General features: G+C 46.9%; 1 protein-coding gene across 2 annotated transcripts in view; it reads right to left on the reverse strand.

The window, feature by feature from the left end:
- The window catches only part of TRPC6 (transient receptor potential cation channel subfamily C member 6), a 207,613-nt gene that overhangs the window by 8,772 nt on the left and 185,281 nt on the right, over positions 1-13,560 (reverse strand). For both annotated transcript variants that reach the window (XM_088456733.1, XM_088456734.1), the window contains exon 9: positions 12,201-12,404. In XM_088456733.1, coding sequence (XP_088312859.1) covers positions 12,201-12,404 — 204 coding nt within the window. The remainder of the gene's footprint in view (positions 1-12,200; positions 12,405-13,560) is intronic.

Here is a 13,560-nt window from a genome sequence, read left to right on the forward strand (position 1 = left end):
TTCCCATGGGACCGCCTACCGTCTGAAGCCGGCCCCACTGACATCACTAGTGATGTCAGTGGGAGTGATTTTGGCTCTGATAGAGCCAAAATCACTCCTGGGCTTGCGGCAGCGAGACCCTACCTCAGGGTCTCGTCGCAAGCCCGATGGTCCATCTTTTTGGCCGCTCGCATATGCTGTGGGTGGTCACCCACAGCTATGTGAGCGGCCAGGAGGCCGCTCCATTTTCAGGTAGGAGGGCACTGATTCAGAGCGAGCACTCTGGTCAGAGCGTTCAGCTATGAATCAAGCCCTTAGTACCATCTGTAAAACTATTTATAGGCGGCGTTCTCTTTTATGCGTAGGTGGTTCAACTGAGTCTACCCCCTTTACCCTCCTTCCCTCCTTTTTACCCTGTATTCTTTTCTTGTCTCTTCTTTTTACACTCTCTATTTTTACTTCTTTTCTGATGCTATGTTTTACTTACAAATTAGCTGAGACCGGTGAATTGTGGAGACATGACTATTGGCAGGGTTGTCTTAACAGCAGTGTGGGCCCTAGGCAAAGCAATGCACTGGGGCCCCCTACCCACCCATTCACGAGAAAAAAATTAAAATGGTCAATAAAATTAAACCCTCCTGCATGCCCATTAGACCTCCCACACATGCAGAGAGACTGGTCTGACTGGTCTGAAGCTGGCGGATGAAGTGAAACTGGGACTGAGGTGAGTACTCGTCACCGGGGGGGATGGGGTGGGGGAGGTTAGATAAGAATACAGTGCACCGGCGGCCGGCTTATAAAAATATCACAAATTTATCAACTGGCCGCGGTTGCAGGGAGGCGGGTTGGTGGGCCCCTACAAGCTTCGGGCCCTTGGGCAACTGCCCAACAAGCCCAATGGAAGAGATGGCCCTGACTATTGGTCTGTTGATACATGTATTTGACAACTTGTTGGTCTTGCATGTACTATTGTCAGCTTTGGACCTCTGTGCAGGCCGTTTATGTATTGCCTCTCATCCTCTCAATAAAATTTGTCTTAAAAAAACCGTAGGTGTCGCGGGCGTGTAAAGGAAACCGGCTGCTGTCCAAACTCACACCCGCACCCACAGAGGCCATAATCAGGCGGAGAAATTACACCTGACATAGGCCTGGTGCAAGAGTCGATTGTGAACCGATGGTGGTATCTGAAGATGCTGAAAGTGGGGGTCTTGGTCGTTGCACAGTTAGACGCTAGCTACTGCACCAGGGGAGGGCTGATACCAGCATCTGCATATTATCACAGCCGCGACTCCGGCAACAGGTGCAAGAGCGGTCGCAGCAGCACCCACCACTGATTCAGGCCCTATGTGACTGCATGTGTACTGTACCGCATTAGACTTGTGTTGTGAAGAATCGTTTTTTGCAATGGAGGACCTGGCCGATCAGTTTGGACAGGAGTGTTTGCGCTGTCTATCAGCCTATCCATGCCCATATTTTACCAAGGCAGTGACCCTAAATTGGTAAGCCCTGTCTCCATTTGCAGCTGAAAAACATTATTGTCCTGTAAAAATCGGGTACTCGGCGCGGAAATTTCAAGGCTGAGCCTTTGCGCCTAAATTACTAAGAATCACTCTTATTCTGGGTAAGATTTTGAAAAACGGGCCCAGAGGAGGCAGAGACTTGGAGGTGCACTGAATTATGCTAAAGGCCTTTATTTTAGTACCAATACAAAAGGTAGAATTAACATTTTCAGTAGTGTACAACTTGTGTGCCATGCTGGAAGTAAGAAGCCAATATGCTGTATCAATGTATACATTATAGTCATTATGAATTTGGGCCTGATTCAGAGCTGCACGGACAGTAGTATTACATTTAGATTTTTCTGCAAATTGTCGATGTTTTGTCTACCGCGCTTGCATCTGATCCGCACTCCGTCGCCTCCGTCATGCGCATGCGCATTTGGGAAACATCGACCCGCTTGCGAGCGCCCAGCACTCGTGAGCGGGTCTGAATAAGACCCTATGTGCGTACTGCAACGGTTTTACGATGGCGGTCGCAGTGTGGATTTAGACACAGAGTGGGTGACAGACAGCGAACATTTGGGGGAGGCAACAGGGAGTGGAGACTAATACGTAGACGTGTCACTAGCGTTTGGGGGCGTGTCACAGTCTGCGACTGCGTCTTCGTATGACGTGGTAAAAGCTCCAGCGTCTTAGTTCCTGACGGCCATATAGAGTGAGAATAGGCTTGCTCAGACGGCCGATGCTGGTTCAATGTGCATCCAATGTGCAACCAATACTGCGTCTTTGTACGCAAGACGGAAGGGTAGACATTTCTCCCGCATTCTACCCACTTCACTAGGAATGGAGAGAATTTCTGTGGTGATCGCGGGTCCCCGAGTAGGGGGCCGGGCTTAATGACGCAATTCTCCTTGAATCAGGTCATTTAGCCCAGTCCCCTATGTAAATTTAAGTCAATCGCGGCAATTTGCCGTGAAGGGGGCGAGGCTTAATGATGTGACCCGTCAGGCTCTGCCCCCGTCACAGCCCATCTGCTTGTTCTCCCCAGGCTTCTCCCGGGGAGGACAATTAAAAGGTAGGCAACTATGTCCCAAAGACATTGGAGTAGCAGAAGCAATTATGATTACAACACTGAAATACAGATGTGACCACATACATCTATCCTCTGTGCCCTACAAGTTGTGTTACACATAACGTGTGAGTGCCGTGTGACATTGTTAGCGCAGTTCATCTTGTCATGCAACGTTTTGCCATTAAATGCGTCTTATTCGCACAGCATTACGCATATTACACACAAGCAGCTTCTGCCAATTACAATGATATGCGGCATGCCTGTATTCTGTGGGTGACTGCGTCTGCTTGTGAAATGCTACGTTACAGTGTCAGCGGCTGTGACAAAGTAACGTAGCATTTCGCATGCAGATACAGACATTAAATACATAGACGCCATCATGACAGGTACAATATTTAGACAACCAATATGTCGACATGGACTATATGCATACTTACCGACATAATCGGTGATCTACTTTTAAAACCAAAAAACTTTCGTGATCTACCAAGCCCGAAAAATGGGGCGTGGTATGCAAAAAGGGGGCGTGGTATGCAAAAAGGGGGTGTGACCTCACAGAAAGGGACATGGGGTCTGTCCTGCCGAAATCATACAGTATCCCCAATTCAAATGACTACACACAGCAGTACAGTCTTATTCACATTACACCACATAGTAGACCCTTCATTCACGTTACGACACAGTAGTGCCCTTATACAGGTTGAGTCTCCCATATCCAAATATTCTGAAATACGGAATAATTTTGGCTGAGATAATGAAACCTTTGAATTTTGATGGTTCAATGTACACAAACTTTTTCTAAAGCACAAATTATTAAAAATATTGTATAAAATTACCTTCAGGCTGTGTGTATAAGGTGTATATGAAACATAAATGAATTTCATTTCTGTACACAAACTTTGCTTGAGCCACAAAATTATTGAAAATATTGTATAAAATGACCTGCAGGCTGTGTGTATAAGGTGTATAGGAATCGGTATGATCGGTTCGATTCCCGTCAGCGGCAGCCCGACATGAGCAGAGTTCGGAGCAGCAGAAGCCCGACAGCGCTGGAAATCCCGATCGTGGATAGGTATCTACTAACCTAACCCCCCCTAACCCTAACCCTCCTTAGGGGTGCCTAACCCTAACTTCCCCCCAAAGTGCCTATCCCTAATCCCCCCTCTAAGTGTCTAACCCAAACCACCCCCTTCCCTGCTGCCTAAACCTAAGTCCCCCGGGGGGGTGCCTAACCCTAAGTCCCCCCCCGGGGGTGCCTAACCCTAACCCTCCCTCCCCCTAGCCTAACCCTAACCCTCCCGGGGGGGGTGCCTAACCCTAAGTGCCCCCCGAGAGCCCTAAACCTAACCCTCCCCCCCCCCGGCTGTCCGCTCGCGGCACCCGGCATCACTACGATCGGGATGCCGGGCGCCGGTCTCCCGACGTCGGGGAAATGCGGGCATCTACATCTAGACGCCCGGCATTTCACCCTTGCCGGGATATGACAGTCGGGAAGCCGGCTGCCAGTATTTAGGCAGTCGGCTTCCTGATTGCATACCGGTGTATATAACACATAAATGCATTCTATGGGGCAAATTCAATTGTGTGCAGGAATAGCAAAAAACCCGCACCTTTGAGGTTTTTCCTGCAGGTGCGGGTTTTTTGCTATTCTATTAGGTGCTTGGTTTTTAAAAAAATACGCACCGGGAGGTTTTTTTCACGCACCTCCTGCGCAAGCATGATTTTTCCTATAAACGATGATTTAAGGTGGCTCTGACATCCCCGCGGCCAGGGCCGGTGCTACCATTAGGCAACCTTAGGCAGCCGCCTAGGGGTACCGGCCACTGGAGGGCGCCAGTGGGTCCACAAAAATAAAAATGAATGGAGTAATTCATGGCTGAGTGGCATAGTATGAATTTGCGGCAGTGTTATGAGGTACATTATGCTTTTGGTGCTCTGCTGTGTGTAATATTATTTATAGCATATTATGAATTTCAGATACTGCTGTGTGGCATATTATTTAATTGGGGAGATTGATGCATGGCATATTATGAATTGGAGGGAGCAGAGGCGGTTGGAGAAATGTTGACTAGGGCGCCCGGAAACCTTCCACCGGCCCTGCCCGCAGCACCCCCCCCCCCGAGGACTAAATAAGCAATTGGAAGTATCCAATTAGCTTAATTAGTCCTTAATTACTCACCTTCCTCAGCGCTGTCTTCTGCATCCAGCGTCAGGAGCCGGCTCTTCTGCAGCAGGGTAAGTATGTCAGTGTGTGTGAGTGAGTGAGTGTGCATGAGTGTGTGTGTGACCCCCAGTGCGGTGTGTGTGGCCCCCCCGGAATGGGCGCTGGGAGAACTACATCTCCCAGCAGCCCTTGCTCCTCCCATCAGCCCCTGGGACTCCCAGCAGCCCCCTCTCAAGTTAGAAAAGAGAGGGGAAGCCACTTGGAGCTGCGGAGACCCAGGCAGGTAAGTTACTTTTTTTTGTAATTTACGCGGCGCAGGGTTTTCATTGATGAAAACCCCGCTTCCACTGTTTTTTTAATTGATTCCGAAATTGGCCGCGAGGGATGCGAGGTTTTAGCCTCGCTAAACTTCGCGACCAATTGAATATTGTATAATATAATAGTGTATTATTTGGGTACCATTCCCAAGATATGTCATTATGATATGCAAATATTCCAAAATACGGAATATTCCGTTATCCAAAATACCCCTGGTCCCAAGCATTTTGGATATGGAAGACTCAACCTGTACACAGTAACCACAGTAGTAGTGCCCCTTATACAATGCCCCCTGTAGTTGTGCCCTTTATGCAATGTCCCCCTGTATTAGAGCCCATTATGCAATGCCCCCTGTATTATATTAGAGGTCATTATGCAATGCCCCCTGTATTATATTAGAGGTCATTATGCAATGCCCCCTGTATTATATTAGAGGTCATTATGCAATGCCCTCTGTATTAAACCACCTTATGCAGTGCCCCTGTAGTTGTGCCCATTATGCAATGTCCCCTGTATTAGAGCCCATTATGCAATGCCCTCTGTATTATATTAGAGGTCATTATGCAATGCCCCCTGTATTATATTAGAGGTCATTATGCAATGCCCCCTGTATTATATTAGAGGTCATTATGCAATGCCCTCTGTATTAAACCACCTTATGCAGTGCCCCTGTAGTTGTGCCCATTATGCAATGTCCCCTGTATTAGAGCCCATTATGCAATGCCCTCTGTATTATATTAGAGGTCATTATGCAATGCCCCCTGTATTATATTAGAGGTCATTATGCAATGCCCCCTGTATTATATTAGAGGTCATTATGCAATGCCCTCTGTATTAAACCACCTTATGCAGTGCCCCTGTAGTTGTGCCCATTATGCAATGCCCCCTGTATTAGAACCCCTTATGCAATGCTCCCTGTATTAGAGCCCCTTATGCTGTGCCCCTAGTAATGCCCCTTATGCTGTGTCCCCAGTAATGCCCTTAATGCTGTACCCCTTCCCCTGTTTAGTACTTACCTCTCTTCACACTCCCACATAGTCGCTGGCTGCATGCCGCTGACTGGATTTAACTAGATCCAACAGATGCGCAGGCTCCTTGCATGGCGGGCGACGCGGGTGACGTCATGACCGCACCCGCGCACTACATCACTGGGAATGCAAACCTCTGAAGCGAACAGAGGCTTCTTTAGTCTCTGTTCACTTCAGAGACCAGCGTATCCCAGTTGCTGCAGCAGGCTGATCGCGATCTACCGGCGGGAGCTCCGGTAGATCGCGATCGACCTATTGGCCAGCCCTGCTCCATTGTAATGCTAATTGCAATGAAACTGTTAGAATAGGGTATGCGGGCATGTGTAGTTCCCCAGCAGCTTACTGTAATTGCTCTGGCCACTAAACCCCATCATGGTAGTGCTGCTGTTAGGTCCTGCTCAAACTGCGGCAGGGCATGCTGGCATGTGTAGTTCCACAGCAGCTTAGTTACGCTAAATAAATGACAAGCAAAGCATGTACACCTGCCTACAGTATATTGTGACTGCAGGTTACTGTACGTGCAGTGACCTATATTACCAATGTCCATAATTCGACTGCCTATATTTTGAAATGCTCAAAACTTGGGTAGTAAATGGAATAATATATCTTCAAACTGTGCAGTAAAAGGCTGTCACACGTTACTAGTGTATACAAATATCTCTACAGTACAAAGACTTATTTGAAAGCACAACTGAAAACATTTTAACAGAACAGATGGCAAATAGGATACAATATTGCAGCCTAATGGGGTGATCTTACAGTAAGAATAACCAGATGTATATAGTTATACTGATAATCACTCGCCCTTTGATCTAATACAGAGTTTGCTATCTTTATTCATAATCCAACAATCTCAGAGTATCTTTCTGTGGATGAAGGTGAATCTCTTTCATCACTTAATGCGTGATCCCACTTTTATCTCTCATACTGGCATATTCACCGTGGCTCTCGTGAACCGCCTGCTTCAACTGAAATATATTCTAGAGACAATCCCAACAATCCCTCTGAACACACATTTATTTATTATATTTGTTCAACGATATGGGAAGCCTCCTTTGTTATTAATTTACTGAGTTATGAAACCCTTTTATTCATGCATCAATGCAGGCTTACTATAATCAGCTCTCAGGCAGCTGTCGTACACAGTGCTGCTATGGGGCGTACAGAGACAATACTTATAATATATACCTACTGTATATGCAGACTGCTCTCATATTCAATGCAGAAGGAATCTGGGCTCAGTTTCAGATAAGCCCCAAGTAGTTAAATATTTAATTTTCTACAAGTGTGTTTAGGGCCATTAGTGATTATAGTAACCACTGTATTCATTTATTCATATAGCGGTTTCCTGTGGCGGTGTACGTTATTACTCTGCTTGTCGCTGCAACCGGCTGTCAGTATTTCTACAGTGACATCACTCTGCACATTGTGAGCCTGATTCAGAGACGCTGTACATGTAGCTGAACAATTGCGCGATTGAGCACATGCGTGATCGTTTCGGAAAACCCCTATGGCGCATACATTACACAGTGGATGCACAGAGATGCTATTGCAAAGCGATGGCCATTTCTGGGTGCTGACTGGGAGACGACTAGAAGTGAATGCAGAAAAAGGTCCGTCTTACGAGCGTTATGGGAGTGTCGCGGGCGGGTCAATGAAAGCAACTGCGTACTCAGACGCAGAGCCGCAGCCACTGAGGCCATCTGTAAAAAATGTGAAATTCGAAATTGTCATTTACAATTGTTGCTTTTCAGCAAAATTGACCATTAAAATTTTTTTTTAGAGGAATAGTGTAAAACAGGGATAGACAGAATATTGTAGGGAAGTGCTGCTACAGGTTGAGTCTCCCATATCCAAATATTCTGAAATACGGATATTTTTTAGCATGACTGAGATAGTGAAACCTTTGCTTTTTGATGGTTCAGTGTTCACAAACGTTGTTTAAGGCACAAAATTATTAAAAATATTGTATATAATAACCTGCAGGCTGTGTATATAAGGTGTAAATGAAACATAAATTAATTTCATGTATGAACACAAACTTTGTTTGAGCCACAAAATTATTGAAAATATTGTATAAATTTAACTGCCCACTGTTTCACCCTTAGAGACCTCTCTGTTCATCCTCCTTCTCTCTCCTGCAGTGTCTCTACTTTCCTCCCATCCCTATTGTATAGTCGCTCCTTCTATCTCACGGAGCCTCCCCTTCTCTCTCCTGCAATGCCTCTACTTTCCTCCCATCCCTCCTGTGCAGCCTCCCTTTCTCTCTCCGGCAGCCTCCCCTTCTCTCTCCTGCAGTGTCTCTACTTTCCTCCCATCCCTCCTGTGCAGCCTCCCCTTCTCTCTCCTGCAGTGTCTCTACTTTCCTCCCATCCCTATTGTATAGTCGCTCCTTCTATCTCATCGAGCCTCCCCTTCTCTCTCCTGCAATGCTTCTACTTTCCTCCCATCCCTCCTGTGCAGCCTCCCCTTCTCTCTCCTGCAGTGTCTCTACTTTCCTCCCATCCCTATTGTATAGTCGCTCCTTCTATCTCATGGAGCCTCCCCTTCTCTCTCCTGCAATGCTTCTACTTTCCTCCCATCCCTCCTGTGCAGCCTCCCTTTCTCTCTCCGGCAGCCTCCCCTTCTCTCTCCCGCAATGCCTCTGCTTTCCTCCCATCCCTCCTGTGCAGCCTCCCTTTCTCTCTCCGGCAGCCTCCCTTTCTCTCTCCAGCAGCCTCCCCTTCTATCTCCTGCAATGCCTCTACTTTCCTCCCTTCCCTCCTGTGCAGCCTCCCTTTCTCTCTCCAGCAGCCTCCCCTTCTCTCTTCTGCAGTGTCTCTACTTTCCTCCCATCCCTCCTGTGCAGCCTCCCCTTCTCTCTCCTGCAATGCCTCTACTTTCCTCCCATCCCTCCTGTGTAGCCTCCCCTTCTTTTTTCTGTAGTTGTTCAACTTTCTTCCCTTCTCTCCTCATTAGCATCTCCTTCTATCTCCTGCAGCCTCTCCCTTTTTTTCCTGCAGTACCTCTATGTTCCTCCCATCCCTCTTGTGCAGCCTCTCCTTCTATCTCCTGCAGCCTCTCCCTTTTTCTCCTGCAGTACCTCTACGTTCCTCCCATCCCTCTTGTGCAGCCTCCCCTTCTCTTTCCTGTAGGGCCAATGTGAAGCCAATGTATCTACATACTGTATAAGAGTTCCTAATTTTAATTATATAGCATCAGAGAACACAAAAACACAGCTGGACGGCTGATTGGTGATCAATCGTCATTCGCACACAAACCCGGAGATGTCATTTCCTAAGACCAACAGTGTTTAAAAGTTCAGTGCAGTAAAATGTACAAGTCATGCAATTAAGCTCATTGTGCTTTATTTAAAAGAAAAAAAAGAGAGATATTCTGTAAAGTTTAGAACTGGTTGTGATTATACTGATCTCCTCTGAAAACAGAAAGTACAGAATAGGAGAGAACTGAAAGACACATGATTAGTTTTTAACTGGAAAAATAGCTAAACCTAAATATTAGCAAAGGTTTGCTTAGCAATAAAACTACGAAGCTAATAGCTAAAGAACATCAATATCAGAGCTAGATCACCCATGAGGCCACCTGGGAACGAGCCTAGGGTCTTGGTGGGTCCACCTGACACTGCATGGCCATCACTGCCTGTATTACTTATTATTGTGGGATTATAGAGTCAGAGGAGGGGGGCTGTTGAACGTGTTTGTCTTCTCTGGCGCTGTATAATTACAATAAGGAACTCTTGAATGTTAATACTGTACATGGGTTAGAGGGGCAGTGAGCAATAAGAGGGAACTCCAGGTGAGAGAAATGGGGTACAGTAAGGGAAGGAAAAGATAAGAGGGTGATGAAAAGGAGTTACAGGTGAGAGAAATGGGGTACAGTAAGGGTAGTGACAGATCAGAGGGTGATGAGAAGGAGTTCCAGGTGAGAGAAATGGGATACAGTAAGAGTAGTGACAGATAAGAGGGCGATGAGATGGAGTTCCAGGTGAGGGAAATGGGGTACAGTAAGGGTAGTGACAGATCAGAGGGTGATGAGAAGGAGTTCCAGGTGAGAGAAATGGGGTACAGTAAGAGTAGTGACAGATAAGAGGGCGATGAGATGGAGTTCCAGGTGAGGGAAATGGGGTACAGTAAGGGTAGTGACAGATAAGAGGATGATAAGAAGGAGTTCCAGGTGAGAGAAATGGGGCACAGTAAGGGTAATGACAGATAACAGGGTGATGAGAAGGAGTTCCAGGTGAGAGAAATGGGGTACAGTAAGGGTAGTGACAGATAAGAGGGCGATGAGAAGGAGTTCTAGGTGAGAGAAATGGGGTACAGTAAGGGTAGTGACAGATAAGAGGGTGATAAGAAGGAGTTCCAGGTGAAAGAAATGGGGTACAGTAAGGGTAGTGACAGAGAAGAGGGTGATGAGAAGGAGTTCCAGGTGAGAGAAATGGGGTACAATAAGGGTAGTGACAGATAAGAGGGTGATGAGAAGGAGTTCCAGGTGAGAAAAATGGGGTACAGTAAGGGTAGTGACAGATAAGAGGGTGATGAGAAGGAGTTCCAGGTGAGAGAAATGGGGTACAGTAAGGGTAGTGACAGATAATAGGGTGATGAGAAGGAGTTCCAGGTGAGAGAAATGGGGTACAGTAAGGGTAGTGACAGATAATAGGGTGATGAGAAGGAGTTCCAGGTGAGAGAAATGGGATACAGTAAGGGTAGTGACAGATAATAGGGTGATGAGAAGGAGTTCCAGGTGAGAGAAATGGGGTACAATAAGGGTAGTGACAGATAAGAGGGCGATGAGAATGAGTTCCAGGTGAGAGAAATGGGGTACAGTAATTGGAGTGACAGATAAGAGGGTGATAAGAAGGAGTTCCAGGTGAGAGAAATGGGGTACAGTAAGTGTAGTGACAGATAAGAGGGCGATGAGAATGAGTTCCAGGTGAGAGAAATGGGGTACAGAAATGGGGTACAGTAATTGGAGTGACAGATAAGAGGGTGATGAGGAGTTGCAGGTGAGAGAAATGGGGTACAGTAAGGGAAGTGACAGATAAGAGGGTGATAAGATGGAGTTCCAGGTGAGAGAAATGGGGTACAGTAAGGGTAGTGACAGATAAGAGGGCGATGAGAATGAGTTCCAGGTGAGAGAAATGGGGTACAGAAATGGGGTACAGTAATTGGAGTGACAGATAAGAGGGTGATGAGGAGTTGCAGGTGAGAGAAATGGGGTACAGTAAGGGAAGTGACAGATAAGAGGGTGATAAGGAGTTCCAGTTTATAGTGTTGAATTCAAGACCATCGCGACCATCGGGGCTTGCGACGAGACCCTTGTGGTAGGGTCTCGTGGCCGCAAGCCCCAGAGAGCTTCCGGCTCTAAAAGATCCGGAAGCTTTCCCACTGACATCCCTGGTGATATCAGTGGGGCCGCCCACAAACGGCAGGCGTTCGCTTGGGAACGCCTCTGTTTGTGAAGCCACCCCCCTGCCACGCCTACAAAATGGGGCGAGCTGTCGATCAACATCGACAACCACCCCTTTTGTAGTGAGCCGCGAAGCAGAGCCCACCATCGAACCGCTTGCAAGCGCTCAGAATCTTCTTCATTGAAGACTCCTCTACACCAGACAAGCCATGTGGTGTGATGCTAACTCACCTGCAATCTGGATTTAAGGCTGATTTACCATCAATTGCTCACACCACTGGCCTTATATGGAACAAGCCAGTTGATTTATTTGTCCACATTTTTAATGTATTTAATGTATTTTTAACCTATTCCACATGTGTTTTATGCATATTAAATTTTGTTTCCCTTATATAAGTCTGTGTACTATCCTCTGACAGGAGGTATACTGGGTAAAAGAGTAGATTGTCATACATCTTATCCATGACAGAGCACTATTCACGCTCATTAAATCTGTTGATGATTTAATTGTTTACAAGTAGGTGGTGTTACATTTGCCACAGTGAGTATATCAGCAGCATATGTCTGGTTTTATTGCGCAGATATTACTTCTATTCTCCCTACTTTTTTCTAAATTAATTTACAATGCGAAGCTTCAATAGTGTTGACTTCCAAAGAAACATAAAATATAAAATGTTGCATAGATACAAAATGCATATTAAAAATAAAATTTGTGTTTAAAAAATAAAATTTACCTTGTTCATCTCCGAATCGTCCTGTAAACTTTTTGAGTGGCAGGAGAACATCTTATGCAGAAACGATTTAATCATTAGTGCGATGTAGAGGAACGATTTGGGGCTAGGAACCAAGTTGAATGGTACTGGAAGGGTCCTCCCCTCCTCAAAGTAAGAAAACCAAAGTTTGGCCCTGGCAAACTTCCACTCCACATCAGAGTCATCCTGAAACAAACACACAGAGAATCCCGGTCAGCGTATTCACGCGGGTCCGCTCGCTTTGCGGGCGCATCTGTGGGTTTTTAGCAACTGTGCATGTGTCGGAGCCAGCGTGCGAAACTCTGGGCAGCAAAGGGTGACATCTACACTTGCAGCTGAGTGGGTGCCATTGGGCGGCACCTAGGCTATCACAGGTAGGATAAGTGTTCCATTCCGCTTACGTGTAGGCGGAATCCTGGGCTATTCGGAGAAGTGAGCATACGCAAGGTTCCATCTGATTTCAGAAGGATAGCTTGCGCCAAGGATAGGGCTGGTGCAAAGGCACGCAAAATGTGATGGTGGTTACTTTCACAAGCGCAAGGATAAGGATGGTGCGGCCGCATAGGGGCAGCCAACTATGACTACAGGTTTAGGTAAATATTTATTTCCGAGCACCCAATGCGGGTGAATTGAGTGCTATTCTGAATCAGGCCCTTTGGATTGTGGGGGTCATTCAGACCCGCTAGCGAGCGGCAGTACGCTCGCAAGCGGGTCGATGTTCCACACTGCGCATGCGCACGACGGAGGGAGCTCCGTCGTGCGCATGCTTGAGACCCGGGGAGCGACGGACTTTCCATCGCTCCGGGTCTCGCACCAAAGGGGGCGTGCTGTCGATGTTGATTGACAGCACGTCCCCTTTGGTGGGCGTGCCTGCCAGACGGAGGCGTTCCCATGGGAACGCCTACCGTCTGAACCCGGCGCCACTGACATCACTAGTGATGTCACTGGGAGTGATTTTGGCTCTGATAGAGCCAATATCACTCCAGGCCTTGTGGCAGGGAGACCCTACCGCAGGGTCTCCGTCGCAAGTCCGATGGTCGCGATGGACAAGACCATCGCGACCATCATCATGGACGCTCGTTATAGCTGTGGGTGGTCATAAAGTAATTTTGCAAAGCTACAGCAATATTAAATTATATTTTATTATCGCCTATTTTTTATGTGTTCTTCAAAAAGGTGGCATCCGTCTATGGTACAGAAAGCTACAATGGAAAGCTTCAATGCCCATAATCTGGAGTACAGATTTGCATTTTTTGTCTATAGTGGCCTGTGAATGACTTTGATGGCATACACCAAGATCTTTCTATCTTCACCATGCACTTGCGTGGTCTCTATGTGGACT

Source organism: Taudactylus pleione, unplaced genomic scaffold (genome assembly GCF_031769625.1).
Source record: "Taudactylus pleione unplaced genomic scaffold, aTauple2 ptg000711l, whole genome shotgun sequence".
Classification (NCBI taxonomy): domain Eukaryota; kingdom Metazoa; phylum Chordata; class Amphibia; order Anura; family Myobatrachidae; genus Taudactylus; species Taudactylus pleione.